This window comes from Pezoporus wallicus, unplaced genomic scaffold, assembly GCF_028554395.1.
Source record: "Pezoporus wallicus isolate ANWC-B61680 ecotype Strahan unplaced genomic scaffold, APGP_CSIRO_Pwel_v1 contig_6488, whole genome shotgun sequence".
NCBI lineage: Eukaryota > Metazoa > Chordata > Aves > Psittaciformes > Psittacidae > Pezoporus > Pezoporus wallicus.
The window spans coordinates 19,509-44,467 of NW_026641738.1; the positions used below are offsets into that span (position 1 = coordinate 19,509).

Genomic DNA, 24,959 nt, shown 5'->3' on the forward strand with positions numbered 1-24,959 from the left:
CCAAATGTTTTCATTTATGTTCATTTCATTTCTAAAATACTAAACCTCACAAACTTATTGAAATCCCTTTAATTTAAAATCACCTTTTTTTTTCTGTATACAAGTCCATATTATTATTTTAAACTGTGGAAAGACAGAATTCATTGACCTTTATTTGTTATTTTTACTAGCCCTACTTTACTAAGCCTTACTTTAAGTGAGGTTAGTAGCAAGATGCAGGTACTCTTCGGTGGGAGCAGGTGCTTCCACATGTAGCTGTGGCACATGTAGCATGTAGCTACAGCACAGTTTGTATGTTTTGTATATGTGCTCAATTCTTAAGAACTTGCTATGGTGCACAATCTCCTCTTTAGTGAATTTCAGATGTGGCAATATTTATCTGCTTCACCTCAACAGATTTGCTTTCAGGTACTGATGTACTTTACCTAGAATGATTTAGTTTGACCACAATAGACCACATCCTGTTTGCTTTTCTCATGGGTCCAATCCCTCTGAATCTGTGGTACTACTACAAATGAGGAGGAGCCCATATGTGGTCTTTCATTATGATTTGTGTGGTTTATAATTTGTTGGTGGAACCTGATTTATCTGTGGAAAAGGAGGGGACCCCCTGTGTTTAATGTGTTCAGAAACAACTCTTGCTCCTTTATACAAACCTCTGCTAAAGGGAGGCAGTTTGTGAACACAGCTGGAGCTGTTGGTTGTCTGTTCAGTATCTAGTAAAGAACAAAAATTAGTGCAACAGACCTGTATGTGTTGAGGTCATCTGGGTGCTGCAAATCCTTCCACTATTCATTTGGCAGTACTTGCAGTGTAAATATTGTGCCATAAAGAGAAACATGTTGAGAAACTTGTCCTTTTCCTTGTTTGAGATGAAGTGCTACGTGTTGTGCACAGATGACAGCAGCGACAGAAGGGATATGATTGGACTGCATTCTCTGTGCTGGATAAGGACCCTGTAGATAGCAGTATATCTTTGTTGAGTGGAGGTATCTGTCAGGTCTAGGCATTGAAATTGGAGGGAGTCATTTGCCATCTGAAAGTGGAAAACTGGTTCTGTAGGGTTAAATGGTCATGCAAGTGCTACTGGTGAATATATATTGTTACACAGATGTATTATTTCCATGAAGACACCAAGATTACTATGTCACCTTTCAAACAACCAAGAGACTTTGCATGATTGATAAATGTGACCTGTTTGTAATTTTGCATCACCCAATCTCACTGTAAATAGTGCTTGTTCAGTGTATTGTGCATTTATTCAAGATACTGCCACTGGAGAACATAAGCAGCAGCCTGGCACCAGCAAAGCTTCTGTGCAGCCTCAAGCTCCAGATCCTTCTCTCCAAGGCTGTTCCTCGGATGCTGCTCCAGACAGACCACATCCTGATGGGCCAAACCAGCCCAGTGGAGTGACAGCTGGGAAGTGTTTTTTACAAATCACGGGCATGACCTGTGCATCCTGTGTGTCTACCATTGAGAGGAATTTACAGAAACAAGATGGTAATAAATTTCAGTTTCCTGTAATCTTAATTGATGGCCAGGTTGGGTGGTGCCTTGAGCAACCTTGTCTAGTGGAAGGTGTCCCTGCCCATAGCAAGGGGATGGAACTAGATTATCTTTAATGTCCCTTCTGACCCAAAGCATTCTATGATTCTATGACAATAATGAGTCTGTAAGGGACTATAGGATGGAAAAGGTATTCCATGTGATTAATGGAAGAGGCTGTGGTACAACATCTGAAGGTTAAACAGGCTTAAGTTCTCTCTTAGTGCTAATGTAACTGTATCACTGTTTAACTACCCTACTGCAGTGGTGGGCAAACCCAGTGGGCATAGTTATATTGTAACAGTAAGCTGCTGCAATGTGATAAAAATTTCAACTAAGGCACAAGGCAAGAAAATGGCTCTCATTTAATTTTCAGGGCTTTATTGCTTTACAAATCAATCCATCTCTTCCAGAGCTATTGAGAGCTCTGGCATGTTTGTGATGTGAAACTTACCTTTCAGGTCACATTTGCTAAAGCAGGTATAAGCAAATGTGTGGCTCCAGTGCCTGGGTAATTATATTAACTTAGGCACAGCAAAGCTGATTAGGTTAGAAGTCTGCACACTGGAGCTGCCTTTCCTCTGGCCATATAGAAGATGAACAGGTGAGCCCCAGCAATGTCTGATTTAATTTGTGTGGGGATGCCTTTGGAGGATTTTGCTTATTGATTACTGTGCCCTCAGTCTCCCAGTGGTGGTCTCACTGCCTTGATTTAAAAATCTAAGAAACCATTAGCACTCCAGAACAGTTATTTTTGCCTGTGATTTTTGTATTTTACTTTTCAATTCTAAGTGTAGATTTCTGTGCGTTGATTTATTAAAAAAAAACAACACAAAACCAACCAAAAGCAGATAAACAGGAAAAACAAAACAAACAAAAAAAACAAACAAAAAAAAAAAGAAAAAAAGCAAAAAAGCCCACCCAAAAAGAAGATGAAAAAACAATTTAAAGGGAAAAATAAGTAAAGAAAAAGGCCTAGCGTTGTGCTGTGGGGTTTGTTTAGGGCTTTCCAGACTTAGAGAGTCCAGGGTAGAGCTTGTAGCAATGAGTGTAAAGATTGCTTCTGTACATTTTTTTTTTTTTCTCATTAGATCGTAGCAAAGCTCACCTCCCTCTGTGTGTAACCGTTGCAGTTCTCATTGCTGAAGGGAGCTGCTGTGTGGCTGGATCTCAAGGGAAACTGCTGTTGTGACTAGGGAGCAACACTAGGAGGCAGAGAGAAATCATTAGGCTTATAACATCTGTTAAGTTGTTACAGCCCTCGCTGACATTTACTGGTAATGTTTTATTTTTCTTCCTCTCAAAGGAGCTACATTATCTAATATTTTTTATTATTGCCACTGCAGGGATTATTTCAGTGTTGGTAGCACTGATGGCAGGTAAAGCAGAGATAAAATACAAGCCAGAACTCATACAGCCTCTTGAAATAGCACAGCTGATCCAGAATTTGGGTTTTGGTGCTACTGTCATAGAAGATCATGCAGAAACAGAAGGGAATGTGGAACTTCTAGTAAGTCATGCATATTTGAAATTATGTGTTGGGTTTGGTCTGGAAAAATAATTTTCTTGCAAATGCTTCTGGTTAAGGAGTTGTGGCTACAGCAGGTCAGTCTGGCTGGTGACACTATTTTTTCTTAATTGCTGAAAAGACAAAATCAATTCCTCTTGGAAGAACCTGTCCAAAGGTGTTGAAATGAAAAGTGATAGTTGTATGTACAGAATAGGTTTTCCATAGAAAAGAGAAATGAAATTGAACTTTTCTGTGAAAGCACTTCAGTCAACACTACAGACTGAGTAACTGAGAATGTAGCACCAAATACGTGTTAATAATGCCTGGGGCTTTGTATAGAGGTCCGAGTACTTTGGGTAAAATTAGTAAATTGTTTCTATGAAGAACAGATCCTTCAAAAGTCTGTTTTTAGTCTCTGACACATACCTACTAAAAGACAGATAGCAACAGTCAACAGTTGTGCTAACAGAGAAGGAAGTAGGAACATGTCTTATTGAAGCCACAGGAAAATTTAAGTAAGCGAGAAAGTCACACATGCAGTTTGATTTTGGTAATGTTAATATAGCTGCTGATAGAACTATGTTAGCAATACTGTGACAGTTAATGCAGTGTACAAGTGCTGCTATACAGATATACAGCTGTGACTATAACTGCTGCTTCCAGAATTTTGTGATAAAAGTATATAGTCATGTTCTCAGCTTTGTTTCATTTAAGACAGCTCTATAAAAATCTTCATTCTGAGGGCTTGGGCCAGTGCCAGCAGAGCTTGAGTAGTCATTAGTACCTTTCTGACACCAGGAGGGTGAGTCTCATGTTCATCCACAAATATTAGATGAATGTTGGGGACTGCTAACTGTACCTCAATTTGTCTTTTCTTTAGATTACAGGGATGACTTGTGCTTCTTGTGTTCACAATATTGAATCCAAACTCATGAGAACTAATGGCATATTATACGCCTCAGTTGCACTTGCCACATGCAAAGCTCACATCCAATTTGATCCTGAGATTACTGGACCTCGAGATATTATAAAAATAATTGAGGTAGGCTTTAGAAATATTTTATGTAAGAACAATTGTAAGGTGAAGTTAAAAAGGAAACAAAGCAGTTAATATTTGAGAGGTTTCACTGACTTTTGCAGATGACTGTTATTGCCATATGGTTTATGCTGTCGTGGTGAAGCAGCTGTGCTCCACCCTAGTGCATAGTCACCCAGGTTGTTACTCTGAAAACATACCCTTGAAACTGCAAAACCAAACCTTTCTTATCTATATCTGGTAAAAGTGTCATATATTCATTCTTTGCAATTCTGTGTGTAAAATCACGTGTGTCTGATTCCCTGTCATTTCAGTGAAGTGTTGATACTTCAGAAAAAAATACTACTTTCTCTTGCCAGTGAAAGAGGCTGTAAAAAGAGTTTTACAACAGCTCATACCACAAGTATTACACATCTCTGTTTTCACTGGCATTTATTCCCACAGCAGTTCAGAGGAGAACTTTTTAAACTGAAAGAACTTGTGATACAGCCACTAAACGAAAAGAATCCTGGCTTAACAGTAACCACACATCACAAAATCTGTTATTACCATGGCCAAGTTGTGGACAAAATTTTTTCTTTCTCTGCCCCACCAGAAGAGTGCATGTGTGTGAGGAACATGCGATTAAGTAGTCAGGAGGACAGCAGAAACTGCCATTTGTGTTCTACAGTATTTATGCAGGAAAAAGCTCCTAAGACACAGAATTGGTGGGGCAGCAGTGGTTAACATATTAACTATTAGACTGTTTAGGCAAAGTAGTTCTGTAAAGTGTATTTTGTCGCAGAAGCATCTCATGGTGCAGGTACAAAGTTCAAATGTATCGTTCTTGCAAGTATGCTTTGGAGTTTTTGTGGGGGTTAGGGAGAGGGAGCATGATTCTACTGCCGTAACACATTGAACCATCTGTCAAAACTGGCTATTTGCTTTTATTTGTTTTGGGGATGCTTTGCCTTGTAGTTTGTTGTTTTACAGGTTTAAACAAATTCTAGCCACTTTGATGTTCAACTTCAGGTTGGCCTACTTTGTGATAGTGATAAGGAGATGCTCACAAGATTGACTAGCCCAGTGGCTTATACATTTTTACCTTCCTTTGTGGTTTTTCCAATCTCTCATAGTTTTCCGGTGGAGATGAAAGGTCATAAATATCCCTGGATGAGGAGGGCAGTGAAACTCCAGCTGTCAGTAGGAGGTTCCTATGCCTAAGGAAACTGTGACATTCACTGCCTCTATACACTGTGTTTATGTATAGGTAGCGGAAAGCCTTTGCAGTCTACATTTTGAGTACTGTCTGAAATATCCTCTCATGTTGGCAGGATCTAAAAATAAGAAGTTGGCATTTATTAAATACGAAATAGTGTCCCTTTCTGGCATTTCTTCTAAAAGTAGTATCATTTAAGTGTGTGATAAGTAATATGCATAGTTTAATCAAAACTAACTCATCTTCCCTCCCTTTCAATAAAAAGGAAATCGGCTTTCATGCTTCTGTGGCTAGAAGAGTTCCAAATGCACATAACCTAGATCATAAAAGGGAAATCCAGCAGTAAGTATTTCTCTTTCTCTCTCACTAATGAATGTGTATAGATCATCTTCTGTAACTCCCCCTCCCTTCCCAGTTAATTTAGCTTATTTAATTTTACTATTCGTTACTTGGTTCAAGTACTTTTATTACTTTCATTAGTTTTGGGTTTTAACTGATAGAAGTCTATACAGTTAAACATATAAGAGACACTTGAAACTGTCCCAAATGTTGGTTCTTTCCCATATATCCTGAAGCTGTTAGTACATTACTAATACTCCTTGTCTGGCTCAGCGAGCACAGTGTTGGCACAGGCCTTGGTATTGTGGGGTGTATGATAACCAGGCATTTACAGCTTCTACTTTTCAGGTGGAGGAAATCTTTCTTGTGCAGCCTGCTGTTTGGTATCCCTGTCTTAATCCTAATGATTTATATGCTAATACCCAATGGTGAGCACCATGGGTCTATGGTGCTGGAACAGAACATCATTCCTGGATTATCTGTTTTAAATCTTCTCTTCTTTGTCCTGTGCACTTTTGTTCAGGTATGTCCACAGACTTCGTGGGGTTTACTTTCTATTAATCTCTTTAATCTCTCATTTATATAATCTGATGTGATAAAAACAGGAGACTGGAAGGGTTTAGTGGATTAGGCCTGCTGTCTTATCTGTACCACCTATGCAGAACAAAGTGGCACTTTTCTGCAAGTTATCCATTCTGTAATAGCTTGCAGTATTTACTTCTGACAAAGTTGCATCAGATAATTATCCAAGTGGTGAAGGTAGTATTAAAATGAAGAAATACCTGATCAGCTGCAAACTAATTGGGTATCTGTAGGAAAATACCTTCAACTTCAGTGCCTTGTTTACCTTGCATTGCTGAGGGAAAGGATGACATTTAACTGGCAGAGCTGTTTTGAGAACAAGGAAAGGCAAGTGAAAAGGTGACAATGGAGTCAGTCTGCTAGTAGATTACTTCACTGAAGTCATGTCAATACAAAATTTGCATGAGACAGCAATGCTTTCCCTTACCTACTATGTGTTTATAATTCTGCTGTAGGCAGTATTATGTACTCTGTTTTCACTGCTGTGATCTAAATATGAATCTGTCCATGCTTACACCAACAGTTTCTTGGTGGGTGGTATTTTTACGTACAAGCTTACAAGTCACTGAAGCACAAGATGGCCAATATGGATGTGCTCATCGTACTAGCCACAACGATTGCCTATGTGTATTCCTGTGTTATCCTCATGGTAGCAATAGTTGAAAAGGCAGAGAAAAGCCCCATCACTTTCTTTGACACTCCTCCGATGCTGTTCGTATTCATTGCTCTTGGGAGATGGCTGGAACACATAGCAAAGGTAACTCAGCTTCACATTAATTATTGTGTATTTGTGATGAGAATAGAACAAAGCTATTGAGGGGAATTTTGAGTCAGATGTCTCTGCTGTAGCTTGTATTATACAAGGTCATTTAGAGTTCATTGTGTTAATTAGGCATCAGCATTTATATATCTCAATATATCTTAAACATTCATCTCTCTTTCTTAGAGTAGGACCTCAGAAGCTCTTGCTAAACTTATATCTCTTCAAGCCACAGAAGCCACTGTGGTGACTCTTGGACCTGACCACTCTATCATCAGGTACCTATTTGTGAACCAAAACCGCTTCAGCTTGCCTCGGTGCAAAGACTAGGCTTGATGTAGTCAGTGTGAAAGCATCATTATTCTTTTGATGGGTTAATAATCTGCCTGTTCTACTTGTGTCTTTTGTAGGGAGGAGCAGGTAGCTGTTGAGCTGGTTCAAAGGGGTGATATCGTAAAGGTTGTTCCTGGTGGAAAGTTCCCAGTGGATGGAAAGGTCATTGAAGGCACTTCTATGGCAGATGAGTCTCTCATTACTGGTAACTTCCATTACACTTACACAAAGAAGTGGAATCCTCTAGAATTATTTCTTACAAGAAAATAGAGCAGACACAACCCAAAAGCTGCTGTGTGCATAACCTCCCACCTTAATGGATGCTGTGCCCAGCATTTGTGAGCTTGAAGCCAAATCTGTGTCTGCACACAGCCTAAAAAACTGAGGAATTTCTGCTCAGTTTTGTTACTTTTAATAACTTAGTGATTAGATGGGTAGAGTCTAAATACTATTGTCATTATTCCAAAGATCTTGTAGGAATTTCCACTGGAATGTGTTTGTAGAGATGGTACCTTCTCACAAATAACTTCTAAAGGGTGATGGGGAAATATTGCTGAGATGTTGGGGTCTGTATGCATGGGCACTGAACAGGACTTCTCCCAGTGCAGAGATGGAAAGAAAGCCTCACAACATGATGCTCATTAAAGGTCCTGGGACTTTTTTCACAGCCTCTGAAATTTTCATTTCATTTTATAAATGTAATAAGGATTAACTGCATTGTTCAATTCTTATAAATAAGTAAAGGATATGAAAACTTTACAGTGGTATTAGCTTACTTGTTTTAGTTACTTTGTATTTACTTTGCCTGGGGAGCAAAAACACCCTTAGTTTAAGAGAACCAGTCATTATCACTAACCCTAAAAATAAAGAAAATAAAGATTGTATAGAGCTTCTTTTTTTTGAGAGGCAGTGTGAGAAGAGGAGCTTTGCCACAAAGGCAACTTTTCTAGTCTTTGAAAACTGAGGGTGGTAGAAATAAAGACAGATTTATATCTTTATTTCCATTACCCATGGCTATGCAAAGCATTACCTGGAGAAATTCCTAGAAGTTCCTTTTACAACCAATTTGCTCCTGGCCTCTTTGAAGGGTGATGAACTGGACCAAAGGGCCAAAGAAACAACATTTTCTTTGGAAATAAACCTAGAAAAATGTTTATGAAAATATTACACCGCTTAACATGTCTTGACTAGATAGAGACAGATAATATATGATTTCTAATCATTATTGCTTCTCATACGGATTTTGCTAGCATACAATGAGCTGTGGCCTAATGGACTATATTCACTGTTATTAGGAGTATTTGTTTATTTATTTTACCTTTTCTTTCTAGGGGAAGCTATGCCAGTCACTAAAAAGCCTGGGAGCACAGTGATTGCTGGTTCTATAAATGCACATGGCTCAGTTCTTGTTAATGCAACTCATGTTGGTAATGATACCACTCTGGCACAGATTGTGAAATTAGTGGAAGAAGCTCAAATGTCAAAGGTGAAAATAAAAGAAAACTTTATTCATAGGTTTTGATAAAATAAGAAAAAGATTCTATATTTTGCTATATTTACTTGTTCAGCAAACTGTGTTTCTCCAGACTTCAAAAAAGAATGAGATAGACTATCAATCAGACATCTTCATGAACTTTGCACATTTATGTGTTTTGACCATAAACATGCAAATATCTGTTTTTTTCTTTCTTATAGGCACCCATCCAGCAACTGGCAGACAAGTTTAGTGGATATTTTGTACCTTTTATCATCATCATTTCAACAGTGACATTGATAGTATGGGTCACAATTGGGTTTATAAATTTTGAAGTTATTCAAAAATATTTTCCTGTAAGTAATTTCAGTAAGAGATGATTTCGGGTGTTAGGATATCTTCCAGTGTAATTAACATACCTTCTGTGTGTAGGGTTTGATGTTGCAGTTTGGTAAATACTTTTATACAATATGGTGTTTTCTACACAGAGCAAATAATTACACTAATAAAAATCTGTCTGCAGGTATAAATATATCTTTTCATTTACCCCTTAGTTCTGCATGTGGTATCTACAAACTAAAATTACTGGCAGTCTTTGTGGACTAAACATTATCTATAGCTGCGTTGCAGGGAGCTGAGCCATTTTTATCGTGCCTAAATTTTTTTGGACATCCTTATTCCTGATGGCAGACAGTGGGTTTAGCTTTAGAAAGATGAGCTTCTGTTATCTTTAGGATGTGTGTTTGCTATGCTCAGAAACTGTGGGAATCTGTGTACCCAGAAATAGGGTTGTCCTTTACTAAGCTATAAGGGAAAGTTATATTTTCACCCAGAAGCTCAAGAGCAGAGTCAAACATAAGTGTACTTGAGCAGCAAACCATATAGAAAATATTGCCATAAACAATTCATAACATTGACCTTTTTGTACTGTTGCAGTAACAATAATATATTGCTTTCCTGTACTGGAGGTTTCCATGCAGATGTGTTTTTTGAAATGACTAGGATTCATTGTACAACTATGTTGTCTTCTATCAGCGATCATACATCTCTTTCTTTCCCCCTGCCCCTTCTCTCTTCTTGCAGAATCAGAACAAAGACGTTTCAAAAGCTGAACTAATACTGAGGTTTGCGTTTCAAACCTCAATCACTGTGCTGAGCATTGCATGCCCATGTTCTTTAGGCTTGGCTACCCCCACAGCTGTGATGGTGGGCACAGGTGTTGCTGCACAGAATGGTATCCTCATCAAAGGTGGAAAACCCCTGGAAATGGCACACAAGGTTAATAGTTCATTCTATACTTTTGCAGCTCACCCACCTTTGCTACACAGCAAGGATTTCCTAGAAAATCCTGCTGGTCTAGAGAAAGACTGAAGAATATTGATTATTTGTTTTCTATTGGTTGCTGGTCATGAAGGGAAAGAAGACAGATCTGGGCTTCTTTCTTCAAAGCAGCCATAGCAAAATGTTGAGAGTCAGCCGTTTCTGTAATCTCATAAAAGTGAGGCTGCTAATCTTCTGCATGATCACAGAAGTTTCTGCATTTTGCACTCTCTTTACCTCTTCTGCAGAAGAGCCCAGTATTAATCCAGTGTTTTCCTTCTTTCCTCAGAGGGCTGTCATGAAATGTATATTGTTCATGATCAGCAGTTTAAAACGTAGGATGTAAGAGAAAAACTGAATGATTTGAAGTTGGTTTAGAACAGAGAAAAAAGATAGAAAGGAGTTAGAAAAAGCCCTTCAAGGGAAGGAAACTGATGAAAAGACGGGGAGATTGAAGGAGGAACAGGTTTGACGTGTCCACAGCCAGTCAAAAGAATGTGTTTAAACCATGTTATGGTAGGCTGGATTAGACACACAGCAAACACTTGAACTGAAAAGGGTGGTACGAATAAGTTAAACGGTATGGTAATTCTTATTCTTGCTGGACATTATAAAGCACAGACCAGAGGTTTTCCCAAGTCTCTGGAAAAAAAAAAAATCAAACAAAAACTGACTGCTGATTAGTGTCATGACCTTTTACCTTTTGCATCTAAGCAAGACTAGGATCAGGGCTTGGAAAACCAGGTGAACTGTTGGATTCTGCAAAGTTGGTGGGTTGGAATAATTGGGAATAGAATTAGTGACTACTTTGTTGAGTTTTCTGGTTCTTGCGTTTCTCTGTGCTGTGTTATCTTCAGGGTTAGAATTGACTTCAGCTTTGGGTTTCATTGTATTTGGGGCTGTGTTATTTGGTTCATTCCCGATTCTCAAGACCCCTTGGGCTGGCTAACAAGGGATTGCTGAATTTGGTGAATAGTACAAGGTTGATTTTGGTTAGGTTGTTGTTTCCAGAACTTGTTGCAGCTTCTTGCACTCTTCCCACCTGCTCTATTACCAAATAAATTAATGAGTCCTCTCTTCCCAGTGCTATTGTTAACTGTTTAGAACAGTACTTGTAAAAGCCCTCCTTTGATCATCTACCTTGTGGTAAAAGTGATTAAGGCGGATTATGTGAATCCTGCATGTAGATACATACACGCTCACACAGAGGACAGTACAAGTCCTGTAATAAGTGTTTTCTGAGATCCTGGTATAGGTACAGGATGATGTTGTAGCTTTGGTGAAATCACTGTTTGGGGATTGAATAAGAAAGCATAAGGAGACTTACTGTACATATAGTTCCAGGTACATACACGAATCCCTACTTTTGCAGGTTTATTCTGTCTTGGTGTGGGTATAATCCAATGATTATTAAGGTTTTGCCTGTGCTTATGTGCCTAAAGCATATGAGCATCTCCATGCTTGCAGGACTTAGGTGGTAACTCTGGTTTATTTTTTGCAGATCAAGACTATAATGTTTGATAAAACTGGGACCATCACCTGTGGAGTTCCTAAAGTCATGAGGGTGCTTTTGCTGGGAGACACAGCTGTGCTCTCTCTGAAGAAGGTGCTGGCAGTGGTAGGCACTGCAGAAGCCAGCAGTGAGCATCCTCTAGGAGTGGCAGTTACTAAATATTGCAAAGAGGTACTTATCCTTCCAATTCACTAAGGCCTGAAGGGATCTGTGCAAATGCAGCAATGTTGTACAAAATGAGCAAGTCCCAGACGGACAGGCCTGCCTGAATAGTAACAGACTGGAAAGCTGGGAGATTTTATGAGTGTGCATCTTAGTCTGGACAATACCAGAAAGCATATTCTAAGCTTTGCTTTTCTGATAATGCTGTGGAGTTCTCAAACAAGATATTACAAAATTTTTCCTGAACTAGTAGGGAAATAGGGACTGTGGAATATGTATGTGCAGGAGGAATACTTATGCTTTAAACAGCATCATGAAGCAAATGTGTGTGGTGACATTTCATGTGTTATCCGACTAATTGCTTTTATTAGTTGCTTGCTTATCTGGATAGATTAGGCAAAAAGCTTTAAATCCTCACTATGCAACTGATACTTGTGAGTTTCACAAATGAATTAATAGATTACTCTAGTCTTCCCAAATTTTGCAAATCCTCAAAGGTCATTTATATATTGCATGTGTACCTCAAATGTTTCAGGAAGAATGAAAGCACAAATAGTAACCAAAATAGGAAGCGTGGTTTAAATAGACAATTTCGGTTTGCAAAGACAAGTCATTAATTGATTTATGGAAAAATTTATTGGCAAGAACATACCAAACTTATTAGTGATACATCTTTCAGTGATAAAATTTAGAAGTTAACAATAGGAAGAAGAGAATATGGGTAATGTTTCAGTTGCCTTTCTGGTATTTTATATTTTCTGTTTTCAAATTTGTCTTAGTACCCTGACATTTCTGTAGTCATTCCATGCACCAGCTATTACTGGGTCATGGCTTATATGAATTGCAAAGCTGCTCAGCATTACTGTTTGCTAATATTCTTAGTGCCTGCCTTATCATCCCTGTGTTGTAAGAAGACCATTGATATTCCAGCTTCCAGTGTTGTATTTATAGCTTCCAGAGACAACCCAGAATAACTTGTTTATAAATAAATATTTTGGCTTTAAGCTTTATAATGGCTGTAAGCTGAAAGAGGGAAGATTTAGATTAGACATTAGGAGAAAATTCTTCACTGTGAGGGTGGTGAGGTGATGGCACAGGTTGCCCAAGGAAATTGTGGCTGCCCCATACATGGAAGCGTTCAAGGCCAGGCTGGATGGGGCTTTGAATAACCTGGTCTAGTGGAAAGTGCCGCTGCCCGTGGCAGGGGCATTGGAACTGGATGGTCTTTAAAGTTCCTTCCAACCCAAACCATTCTGTGATTCTATGATTTTCTCCATTCTTCTGCTAATTCATAGGATCCTGGTAATCCCTTTTCTCATCTTGAAAGTTCTCACTGGCTTCTCTCTCTAACTCAACAGAAAAACCCAGTTCCTTTACAATCCAGACAGATCACCTTTATATAAAAGGCCTGATCCCCCACAGCCAGTTGTCTGTTAGGTTAATTAGAAGTTACACCTCTTCAGAAGCTGTGTGGCTGTATGGTTACAGTGGTTGTCTTTAGTTCCTAGTCTTGTCTGAGGCCATGTACCCCCAATGTAACTGCTTCATCTTTCAGCTATGAGGAAAAGCTGCCCTTTATAGTTTGCTGGTGCTAGGGCTGAGACCTGGATGTGACCTGCATGGCTGCCTCTTTCTAGAAATCTAAACCACAGCATGTCCAGAACATCCTTATTTTAACTTCTGTGCTACTGGATACTCCATACTGCTTTTCAGTCAGTCAGTCATTGTCAAGAGGACAAATGAGGCCTCTTTTCAGCAGGGGTTATCTAATATTTGTACCCCATGTGGGTAGCACAGACTGATGATGAACTCTGGTTACATCTGCAGGAGCTTGGTACTCAGAGCTTGGGATACTGCACCGACTTCCAGGCAGTCCCAGGCTGTGGCATCAGCTGCAAGGTCGGAGGTGTTGAGGCTGTCCTGGATATGGCCGAGGAGGGTCTCGATAAGCTGGACACTAACAGGAGTGGGGACAGCAGTGCTCCTCTGGGAGACAACATGCTGGTCATGCTCTCAGAATCACATGGTATGTCTGCCACCAAAGTGACTGCCAGTCACAATGGGAGAGCTAGTCAATCAGCAGTGCTGACCACTGTAAAACAATCCCATAGGGCTAGGAACAACAGACAGGTGGATTTATGGCAGAAGGAGACAACATGTGGCACAAAAATGGGCCTTAACGAAAATCAAAGCTCTCTTTCCCCTACTCTGAATCTCTCTGCAATTCAGAAACCTAAATAAGAATTTAGATGCTACAATGGTAGGTACTCAAAAAGTCCACACAATACACAGGCCCTAAGGCATACTCAGCAGTGTTCCTTTCGGATAGAAGAATTGTCCAGCAGGGAGCAAAGTTGGCCAATTAGCATTATCTCCCCATTTATAGCAGTTACATTTAGCATATATTTAGCATATATCTCGCTGCAACTTTTTATATCCTACCCTTTAGTTCCATATTAACTTGGACCTTTTGTTTTCTGTTCATATATCTCTCAAGGCACTTAAAAAAATAATAATCTTTTCAGCAGATGCACAATGAAGCATGATTTATCTGCAAACTGAGTTTCGGTACCTCATGGCTTTGATTAGGCCAATACATTTGGTTTTGTTTCAAGCTCTGTGGAAGCCACTTTTGTAGTGTAGAAGGGAAAGAAAAAGTATTTAAAGCCTTCCTTAAGAAGCTCATCAGTTCTCTTCAGAAAGCTGTGGCTCTCCTGACCTTTTTGAGAAAGCTATTAGAAGAAGTAAATGAAAGAAGAACTTTAATCATTAGAACTCTGCCATTTGTGAATGGTGTTAATGTACTATTTTCTCACCTGCTTCATACAGCTCTTGTGAAGTTGGATTGAATTCATAATGAGGTGCCCTATGTATGGTTTCATTCTTTGTTAGAACAAAACTACTTTTTTTCTTACCAGAAATAGCCTTTATATTAGAAAGAAGCCATTAGCTGTGAGAACAAAGCAGCATTGCATTTACAAACCATGAATACTGCACTTACTCAGAAAAACAATGCCAAGGCAAACGCAAATACTTCCATTAAGTTCACGATGCAGTTCTGTGTATAAACAGGCACAGACTGAAGCCTGAGGGAGAAGAGTTTTATGAGGCTCACTTAGGTAGTGCCTGTGCATTTCTGTTTGGCCATGACAGCAGCACTTGAACAAGACTAATTCTGTTTGTGTCCAGGGTGTGACCATGCCAATCTGGCACACAAAAGAACCCCTGAAGAAGAGGTTTTCTTAGATAATGCACCCTGACATTGTCATCCTCAAACATCTCTGGCTCGCGTTCACTGTTTTGAGTTGCTCATTTTGTTTTCTGTCTGTGCACAAAGGTCCATCAGCTTCTCACACGTACTCGGTGTTGATTGGAAATCGTGAGTGGATGCGACGCAATGGCTTGCATATTGCAAATGACATAAATGATGCAATGACAGATCATGAAACAAAAGGACAGACTGCAATACTAGTGGCTATAGATGGTAACTGCTCTTCTTTGGTGTGACTTACTAACATCAGTTAATCCTACCATGGAATGGATAAAAACAAACTGGAGCAATTCATTGGTGCTTAGCGTCAAGAAATTACTAATCTTTTAGTGCAGAACTGCTTGTGAACTGCCAAGTATTAAGGTGTTCTTAAAAGAAGTTTTCAACTCAGAACAGTGTTTATAAGATTTTTTTGGGTAGTTTAAAATTTTTTTAATTTTATTTTATGGATCTCCTGTTGCCTAGGACTGTTGCTCAGAAAAGCAGTGCCATGTCCCATCCTAACTTTACGTTGCTCAAGGATCACAGGACAACCTATTGCATCACTGATTTCAAAACATTTCATGACTAAACATGATGATTCGTTAGATCCTTCAAGTATAATAGATTAGACTAAATGAGTTCTGCCAGAGGGGTTCTGTGCTAAACAGAAAGAGATCCCAGACAATACCTTACTATGAGACACCACAGTAATGACGATAGATTGCCAGTGCATCCGTGATCTGGAAATGGGGCCTCTGATTCAGCTACTGAATAAATATTCCTGATGCTCCTAGAGAGCAATTTTGAGAAGTGTTTGCATGTCCTCAGCCTGGGCTTCCTTAGTAGGCCAGCAAAATAAAGTCCTCTTAACATGGAAATAAGGGCCCTGGTATACAGCTGGTGTTCCCATCGCTACTATTGACAGCAAATAGAGATATGGGGTACAAAACTTAGTTAAGTACTTACTTTTGATAGGTAACATGCAGTGATAAAACAATGGAGATTTTGTAAGTCATATAAAGGAAATGTGGATGCACTATTGAATCAATGCATTGGAAGGCAGGTACAACACTTGTGTATGAAAGTACTTAATTATAATAGAGATTCAACCCTGAAAGATTAGGGGACATAAAAGCAGATACTCTATATGCTTCCTCCTGGAGGAGTGGCTTCAACATCTGACCTGGGCACAGAAACGAGAACTTTCTCTGGCCCGCTATTGTATTTGTCTATACCATGAAAACTAGGCAGGCATGCTTACAGGATACCCTCCTCCTCTTCTTCCCTGTGCACAGGTATCAAAGGTGTTTGTTTGATCTGAAAGAGATAAATGGCAAAGTATGCATGCATGTGCAAGAAAAAGCCCAAAACCTAGAAAACTGTAGATGTTTTTTTAGGCTTATGAGTGTCAATATTGGCCAGAATGTGTTATTTCACAAGATGCCATGGTGTGATAGATGGAGGGGAAGTCCTGCTCTCTTGCTGTCACTTTCCCTCCACAGCTCCCTCTGACAGAGGACATTTCTTTATGCAGGCATGCTCTGTGGAATGATTGCAATAGCAGACACTGTCAAGCAGGAGGCAGCACTTGCTGTGCACACACTGAAAAACATGGGCATAGATGTGGTGCTGATAACGGGGGACAACAGAAAAACTGCAAAAGCCATTGCTACTCAGGTATTTGCTTCTCTGTGCTGCAAAAAAAAAAAAAAAAAAAAAAAGCCCCCCAAAACCATGGTGACTTTCTAAAACTCTGTTCACCTTGGTGAATTTGGAGAAGTAACTCAGCTTAGGGGGAAACATCTACCTGAAAGGAGGTTGCAGCAAGGTGGGTGTTGGTCTCTTCTCCCAAGAAACAGATAATAAGACAAGAGGAAATGGCCTCAAGTTGTGCCAGGGGAGGTTTAGATTAGATATTAGGATCAATTTCTTCACTGAAAGGGTCATCAAGCATTGGAAGAGGCTGTGCAGGAAGTTGCAGAGTCTCCACCCATGGAGATATTTAAAAGTCGCGTAAATGGGGCACTTGGGCACAGGGTTTGGTGGTGGATTTGGCAGTGCCAGCTTAAGGGTTGGACTTGTTGGTCTTAAAGGTCTTTTCCAACCTAAATAATTCTGTGAGTCTATGATTTCACTGAAACTTTTTGGTCGATTAAGCAACATGTATAGCTGAAACCTGGCTTTTCTAACCATTAAACCTTTATTGTCAGCGCTGTAGAGCCAGAAGCTCTACTTCTACATGCCTTGTGGGGTATGACACTAATAGCAGAGCATGTTTTGCCAGCATGTCTGCAGTAAAGATGGAGGGGGGTGTAATCAGTCCTTTTTTTGTGCCAAAGGCATGCTGTTCTTAAGCTTTCCGTGTAGCTTGCAAGTGTTGTCTCCACCAGAATTAGTTTGGTTGATCTTTGTTTTCCCTTCAAACAGAACATTCATTTCAGCATGGAAGCATATCACCAACTTTCTTTCTTTGTTTCTTTCTTTATACATAGGTTGGGATCAAAAAAGTCTTTGCTGAGGTTCTTCCTTCTCACAAGGTTGCAAAGGTCCAGGAGCTCCAAAATGGGAGGGTGAAGGTTGCAATGGTTGGTGATGGAGTCAATGATTCTCCTGCACTAGCCAGGGCCGATGTTGGAATTGCAATTGGGACAGGCACTGATGTTGCGATTGAAGCAGCCGATGTTGTTCTTATCCGAGTGAGCACTACAGTCTTGGCCTGTACTCTTTTATTACTGACACTCTTATATTTGATTTTGTATTTGGAAGACTGCATGTGGAAAACTTTCAATGCTCTTCTGTCTTGCAGAATGACTTGCTGGATGTAGTTGCCAGTATTCACTTATCAAAGAGAACAGTTCGGAGAATACGAATAAATCTGGTTCTTGCCTTAATTTATAATCTGCTTGGAATACCCATAGCAGCAGGTATGTGATTGCCAGAGCTCAGTTTATTGAAGACAGAAGCACTGTTGAGTTCTGTGGTGCCTCTCACGGGATTTCCTGCTCAAAGAACCAAAGAGAATCCTAGAGTATTTAAACCTTGTCAGGAGGACAAAAAAATTTTTTTTTTTTTTAACATGTTTTGGAAAAAAAAACACCCAATAACCTTTGTTCCCCAAGTTTTAAACTCTTGGGAATAAATTCTTATATGATGAAATTAAAAGCATGCTTTTATTTCACACAGCAGTACTTGGGGATTAGTTTCTGTATATTCAAACACAGCTCTAACCAGAGGTATCATTCCACTCCTAGTGTTTCCTCTTTTATTGAATCACACATTTTCTCTCCCACTGCTTGCATTCTCTCTGCTTCTGTTAGATATGCTCCAAATTCCTCCTTAAATCTTACTTCAAGAGTTCTTTTTCTTTATGACTAACTTCTTCCTGCTTTGCCTGGGCATTTACCTTGTCTTTCTATTGCTTTTGCTTTGTTTCCTATGTGCAGAATAGCTGTAAGGGACAAATAGTCCTGCCTTGTGGCCGCTATCTTGTAGCTGAATTGGTGCAAAGGTCATCCTCTGAAGTGAAAAGGACATATTTTAAAACAAGTGAATATATGTATATCAGTCCAGTTGTGTTTATGGAGGTCTCAGCAAGTCGTGTTGTAGAACTGCTGATCCATGATATGCATGGACAGAAATGTCTGTATTGAGACAGGTGGTTCTGACTCATGTCCATATATGCTTTTTTGCTAGGTGTGTTCATGCCTATTGGCCTTGTGCTTCAGCCTTGGATGGGATCAGCTGCAATGGCAGCTTCTTCTGTGTCTGTCGTGCTGTCTTCCCTGCAGCTGAAATGGCAAGTTCTCTTATATTCATCAGCTGGGGAACCATAGGCAGCACTGCTGCTGAGCCTCAAGTGAAATATTACTTTGGGCTTTGTCCAAATAGAAGTATGTGACAGTCTTTTAGCTTGGGGCTGTACTTTCTAATCCTTGGCTCCAAAAGAGACAGGTGTCACTATTATGAACACACCTGGACTAAGACAGTACTGGGTATTCCTTAACTAGCAGCTAAAAGTGCCACTGGATGCCATGTGGACAACTGTGTTGGAGATCTAGTTCAACAGGAAGTGCAATAATGATCAGCACTGTTTTTGCTGTATCAAGTGAAAAAAAATAATTTAAAAGATAGTTCTCCATAATGTAGCATTAGATTTTTTTTTTAGATTTGTACCTGATTTTATTTTTTTGTCTATTTAATCTAGCCAGAGAGAAAGAATCATAGGGTTGGAAAGGATCATCTATTTCCAGCCCCCCTGCCATGGACAGGGACACCACACCTGAGAGAGAAGCAGTGTATTTATTCTTTTGCAGCTTGCTACAGATAAAATATCTTGCTCTGTATTTTTGGAAGGGACACAATTTCTCAACTATAAAAAAAAACCTCCTAGCAATTCTAGTAATTTTTTTATGCTATGTTTTTTGGGTGCCCATTTTGGCACCCATTTTGCAGTTACAGTGAACCTGTTTTTAACAGCTTTGTGAGTAGCCATCTTAAAAAAAAAAAAAAAAAAGATTTTTCACAGTGTCTGAAATTAGTCCAAGCCTCCACATATTTGTGCTGTAGCTGGCATCCTCTGTATAGTGTAGTGTAGTATAGTATAAACTAATATACAAAATCTGTTGCTGCATCATATTTCTGATCCTGCAAATGCTCAATGAGATGGCAATCTAGAATAAAAACTGCATACATACTCATGTCTGTTTGCAGAATCAGCCCTACCACTACAGGATTTTAATCCTCAAATTTTTCTGTGTGTGATTATACAAAGGATGAGAAATTTCATTGAAAGGATTAATCTTTTGATTTTGTGCTGTACAATAACTATCAGACTCCACTGTGTTTAGATATTGAGAACCCCCCAAAACATATTTGGCTTCAGACTTACGGAAGCTGTATTACAGTATACTCTGTGGGACAATAATCTTTCTTGAAGCTTCACATCAGCTGAACACAGCTTCAGATTCCAAAGAGCAAGATAATACATGTATATGAAGAAGACCATGCATACTTGTCATTGCTGGGCTTTTTTTTGACCTAGAACACATTGAAGCAGAAAGTGATTTTTTGGGTTACTGAATCCATTCCTCTGCAATTGTCTACTATGAGCCCTTTCATAATTCAGCAAACTCATAAAAACTCTTAAAGAGTCTCACTTTGAGAGTCCCTCTCTTCTACTGTTGAAATGTCTTAATGCTGTATGACCAGTACTTTTAGTCATTGACATTGTGTCTGAGGTGCAGGTAACATTTGGGTTATCAGAAGTTTCTGATTTGTTCTGATGTGAAGACACGTCTACACATTCATCGTTTGGTAGTAAATATGTTTTCTCTTTCTCTTCTTAGTTATAAGAAGCCAGACACAGAAAGTTATGAAGCACAAGCTCAAGGCCACATGAAGCCACTTACTCCTTCCCAAATCAGTGTTCATATTGGAATGGATGATAGGAGGAGGGATTCATCCAGATCAGCTCCTCGGGATCAGATTAGCCAAGTATCTCTCTCTTCCTTGACGGCAGACAAGCTGCCAAAACATAATGGGTTTGTTGAGGAAGAAGGGGACAAGTGGTCATTGCTCATAAATGGAAGAGATGAAGAACAGTACATCTGAAGCACTGTATTCTTAGTACAGGAGGAAATATTCCTCCCCACTAGTGACGGCAGGGACTGACTTATTTCACCAAGAACTTCAAGACTTCAAATGAAGTCATTCCTTCAGCTCATAAAATAATTGCTACTCAGCTCAATGTTGGATTGTGGATTTTTTTCAAGTCACCAGTTATTTCTCGTCACAGAAAGGATCTGTGGCTCTATAATGAACTGGCTCCTTTGCACACAGCAATTAGTGAAATAATGTAAAATTGTAATTTTCAGGGTCTAAAAGAGTTTCTTTCTTCTAGACTTTGGTGTTTGCTGGGCACAAAATCTCATACTTTTCATTCTTTCTAACTTTATTATTTCAAGAGCATCTGAAGCAATAATGTTTTCAGAGCTGCCAAATAATAATTTCTGTGTCCAAATGAAAACAGACATGGCATAAGTGGCTCTCTGGTAGGAAGCTGTATTTTTTCACTGAATCCTAACTAGTCACGTCACTGTGAGAGCACTTTGTCTTTGGGTTTTATGTGCATCTCCTTGGACTAAAAATGCTGACTATAATTTTCTGAATAGTCTCTTTCAAAGATTTTTGTGTGTTTTCAACTATTGCATCTGTTTGATGCACATTTGCATTTCTGAACTTGTTCTGTCATTCCCTCTGCTCTCCTAGATTTTCTTTTTTGCTCCATGCAAGCTCTTTTTTTCCCCTATTGTTGCACAAGGTATCTTCTATGAGTTATTACGATGTTTACAGATAATCCTGTTTGGGACAAATTTCTTTAAGTCACCAGAAACTTTTCCTTTCATATTGAAGTCCACAAAATTCCTGATCCAAATTAGCATATCATTTTCCTGTGGATACTTTGAAGGACCCCATGAAGCTCCTGAGAATTGGGCACTTGCCTGTCTCTTCCCTCTGACAGAGTGAAGAATTTATCCTACTGCGAGCAAAGGTGGTATTTACCATGGTGTGACTCAGAGCAGAACTAACACTACCATGGTGTGACTCCAGCATAGAATCATAGAATAGTTAGGGTTAGAAAGGACCTTAAGATCATCTAGTTCCAATCCCCCTGCCATGGGCAGGGACACCTCCCACTAAACCATGTCACCCAAGGATGGTTGAATGGAGTGAGTTTATTGCGTAAGTTAACCCCAGCTTGCTTAAAAGGGAGACAAATGTTTAAATGGTAATGGTGGAAAAAGGGCCTTAAAATGTGGGACTTCTATTTACTAGCATATAAATAACCTTTTCTGATGACAAAAGGACTTAAACTAAGAAGATTTGTAATAGCTTGAATTTTACTGTAAATTTGTATTCATGTTTTGAATTTGTTTTGATTTCCCTTTTTGCTCTAGTTTAATAAGAAGTTAAGGTGCTGAACAGCCCTGTTTTCACTTTAGCATATTTACCAAAGCTTGCAGTAACTTTATCACTGTCAAATTCATCCCTTAACACCTTTTAGAGTTAGGACAGTAGGAATCAATGGCTTTGGTGCACTGAATCTAGTCCCAGGGTGCTGCTTTGCTCACCTGCGGGACTCTGAATTAAGCAGACCAGAGTTTTATAGTCTAATCTAAAAAAATGAAAAAAGAGGAATTACTATGCTAAACAATGTGAAATAAACACTTATTTTCATTGATCTAAAGATAAAGCTGTTTCCAACATGTGTTCAAATTGTGCTCTTCCTGATGTAAAAATGAAAAACAAGTCAGAGAGGAAAATAACTGCTTGGAGCATTTGGCAGGTCTTTCTATTCTCTCTTCCTCATGGTATATTTGAGGTCTCCATAGCAAACTTCAACAGCACTGTTTAAATATAATTACAAATCAGTTTTAAAACTGTAAAATCTCTTTATATGCGTAGAGATTACTTTTGCAGCACACACGCTTTTCAAATATGCCATAGGTACCTATACATGTCCCTATGGGGAAGATGGTCTACTGTTTCACTGTTTTATGTCTTCTTACCAGTGCTCACAGAAAAAATGCTGTTATTTAAAAAAAAAAACCAAACAAATAAGAAAATAACACTGTGTCTTTGCTTTTCTGTTTTTGGAGGGGTATAGCAAAAAAGAAAGCAGCTACAAAAAAGAAAGCAGAAGCAGTGATTGTTGGAATGCAGGATACATGTACAAGAGAGATTTTGCTTTGTGATTTATTTCAGGCAGGAGATATAGCAAAGAAAAATAAACAGGGCTGTATTGTATGTTGGGGTAGGTGCAAATAGATAATCCTAATTGTTGAATTAGGATTCAAAATCTGTCTTGAGAAATTGGACAGAACTGACAAACTTTGCAAACAGGAAAGGGAGGAATTAAAGCTTGGCAGAAAAAGGTCAAATAGTTGGCTGGCATTCATTTTGTGACCCGTTCTAACCAGAAGTGGTGCTGCAAAATGGACAGAAACAATGAGTGAGATTTACAAAGACTGCATCATCCACATGACATGAAATACCTCTTTCTGTTCAGATCTGAAGAGGCATCAACTAGAGTATCGGGTCTATTTCTATGTGTCATGCTTGTCTGGAAAAACTGGCAACAGTTCAGAGAAGAGCAATGAGATTTAACAGAAATCTAGAAAACCTGAGCATGTAAGTACATGAGAATGAGAAATATAAGAAGATAAATGGAAGGAGTTTGAGTAGGTTTGCCTACAGAATACTTGAAGTACAAGTTTCCAAACACAAAGAGAACAATTGATTCCTTTCATCTTTCCAGTGTCTCTTATGTTTGTGGTGGCTAGAACAAGAAATAATAAGCTTATTGAATCAAAGAATATTTAGATTAGTCACTAGGGAGGAACCCTGTAACAGGAAAGATTGTGGAGTGCTGGAAGAGATTGAAAAGGAGGCTCTTCAGAAGCACATGGCAAACAGGCACAACGTGTTAGGCCAGAGGTGAATCCTGCCTTGGGGCAGGCTGCTCACCTGGACAATCTACTGACCTTCTCTCCAGCCTGGCTTTCTTTTACTTCTGTGAATGTAATATGAACTGTGAAACTATTGAATTAGAGGACTGATCACACTGTCCTGCTCCAAAGAGGTGCCAAAGAAGTGGAAGAAAGATTGGATTTGACTTTATTTAACATCCTGAAATGAACTAGAAAATATGTTAAGATTTCCTAACTGTATTTGCATAGTTTCTTAGGTTGTAAACTACTGTGAAATGTGCATAAATGCATGTAAGGTAGTTAGAACAGCTACACATAGTTAAAAAAAAAGAAATATAAGTGCGAGTCCTGACACTTCGAAACATAGAATCATGGGCTCAGCTAGGTTGGAAAAGACCTTTAAGATCCTCAAGTTCAACCTTTACCCCAGGACTGCCAAGTCTACCACTAAACCATGTCACTGAGGGCCTCATCTACACAGTTTTTAAACACTTCCAGGGACGGTGATTCCACCACTTCCCTGGGCAGCCTGTTCCAGTGCCTGCCACCCTCTCTGTGAAGAAATTTTCCCTAATATCCAATCTAAACCTCCCCTGGTGCAGCTTGAGGCTGTTACCTCTTGTCCTATCACTTGTTACTTGGGAGAAGAGACCAGACACCTCCTCAATCCATCCTCCTTTCAGGTAGCTGTAGAAAGCAATAAGGTCCTCCGTGAGCCTTCCCTTCTACAGACTAAACAACCCCAGTTTCCTCAGATGTTCCTTGTAAGACTTGTGACCATGTGCTCTTGTTAAACTTGAGCTGATTCATTGGAGTGGCATATGAGATGGAGGACAGCGTCTGCATTTCTGCATCACGTAATTATGGACTTTTCTTATCTTCACCATGTCCATCTGCCTACAGAGTCCCTGGCAGAGCCAAGTGCTGGCCTGTTACTGATGCTTCTCAGCACCTGTGAGCCAGGTCCAGTAAAAGGGCTGGAGGAACAACACAGAAGACGTCTAATGAATCTGATCTTTGACTTTCATGTTATTTTAGTACAATAGCTCAGGAGCAGTGTTTCCTGTCAAGTTTTTCATTCTCATGCTGTAGTTTTGCCATAAATTTTTTTGGTTCATGGGAAAGAAATTATTCCATTTCATTTCCTCCTCCCTTACCACATTTTTAAGCACATAAACTGTCTGATTTCTGTCAAAGCTGATTACAACCTTTCTCTGGCTAAATATTCTTCCATGGATTATATTTTCTCTAAATGCACCTGTGTGTAAAGAAAACAAATGAGTAGGTGGTGAAATTATACAATAGTGTACAGGGATGGGAAACCGGATAACACCGACATGTTGCATTGAATTTTCTCTACTTGTCAACAGCAAGCATGTTGGTTTTCAGTGGGAAATCGTTTGAGAGTCACAACAAAAGAAGGAGTGGTGAAGCTCAAAGCA

General features: G+C 39.3%; 1 protein-coding gene across 6 annotated transcripts in view; it reads left to right on the top strand.

Moving 5' to 3' along the window:
- The window catches only part of ATP7B (ATPase copper transporting beta), a 28,418-nt gene extending 7,650 nt beyond the window's left edge, over nucleotides 1–20,768 (top strand). For 2 of the 6 annotated variants that reach the window (XM_057425050.1, XM_057425053.1), the window contains exons 3-20: nucleotides 1,246–1,503; nucleotides 2,895–3,058; nucleotides 3,939–4,100; nucleotides 5,558–5,634; nucleotides 5,980–6,154; nucleotides 6,737–6,970; nucleotides 7,160–7,251; nucleotides 7,384–7,511; nucleotides 8,638–8,792; nucleotides 9,002–9,136; nucleotides 9,864–10,058; nucleotides 11,602–11,784; nucleotides 13,603–13,801; nucleotides 15,113–15,259; nucleotides 16,563–16,705; nucleotides 17,521–17,724; nucleotides 17,835–17,952; nucleotides 18,722–19,050. In XM_057425050.1, coding sequence (XP_057281033.1) covers nucleotides 1,246–1,503; nucleotides 2,895–3,058; nucleotides 3,939–4,100; nucleotides 5,558–5,634; nucleotides 5,980–6,154; nucleotides 6,737–6,970; nucleotides 7,160–7,251; nucleotides 7,384–7,511; nucleotides 8,638–8,792; nucleotides 9,002–9,136; nucleotides 9,864–10,058; nucleotides 11,602–11,784; nucleotides 13,603–13,801; nucleotides 15,113–15,259; nucleotides 16,563–16,705; nucleotides 17,521–17,724; nucleotides 17,835–17,952; nucleotides 18,722–18,861 — 2,909 coding nt within the window. In that variant the 3' untranslated portion in view covers nucleotides 18,862–19,050. Of the gene's footprint in view, nucleotides 1–1,245; nucleotides 1,504–2,894; nucleotides 3,059–3,938; nucleotides 4,101–5,557; nucleotides 5,635–5,979; nucleotides 6,155–6,736; nucleotides 6,971–7,159; nucleotides 7,252–7,383; nucleotides 7,512–8,637; nucleotides 8,793–9,001; nucleotides 9,137–9,863; nucleotides 10,059–11,601; nucleotides 11,785–13,602; nucleotides 13,802–15,112; nucleotides 15,260–16,562; nucleotides 16,706–17,520; nucleotides 17,725–17,834; nucleotides 17,953–18,721; nucleotides 19,055–20,373 lie in introns of those variants that run through there. The other 4 variants (XM_057425054.1, XM_057425055.1, XM_057425051.1 and 1 more) reach the window with 4 other exon arrangements.
- Nucleotides 20,769–24,959: the final 4,191 nt, after the last annotated feature.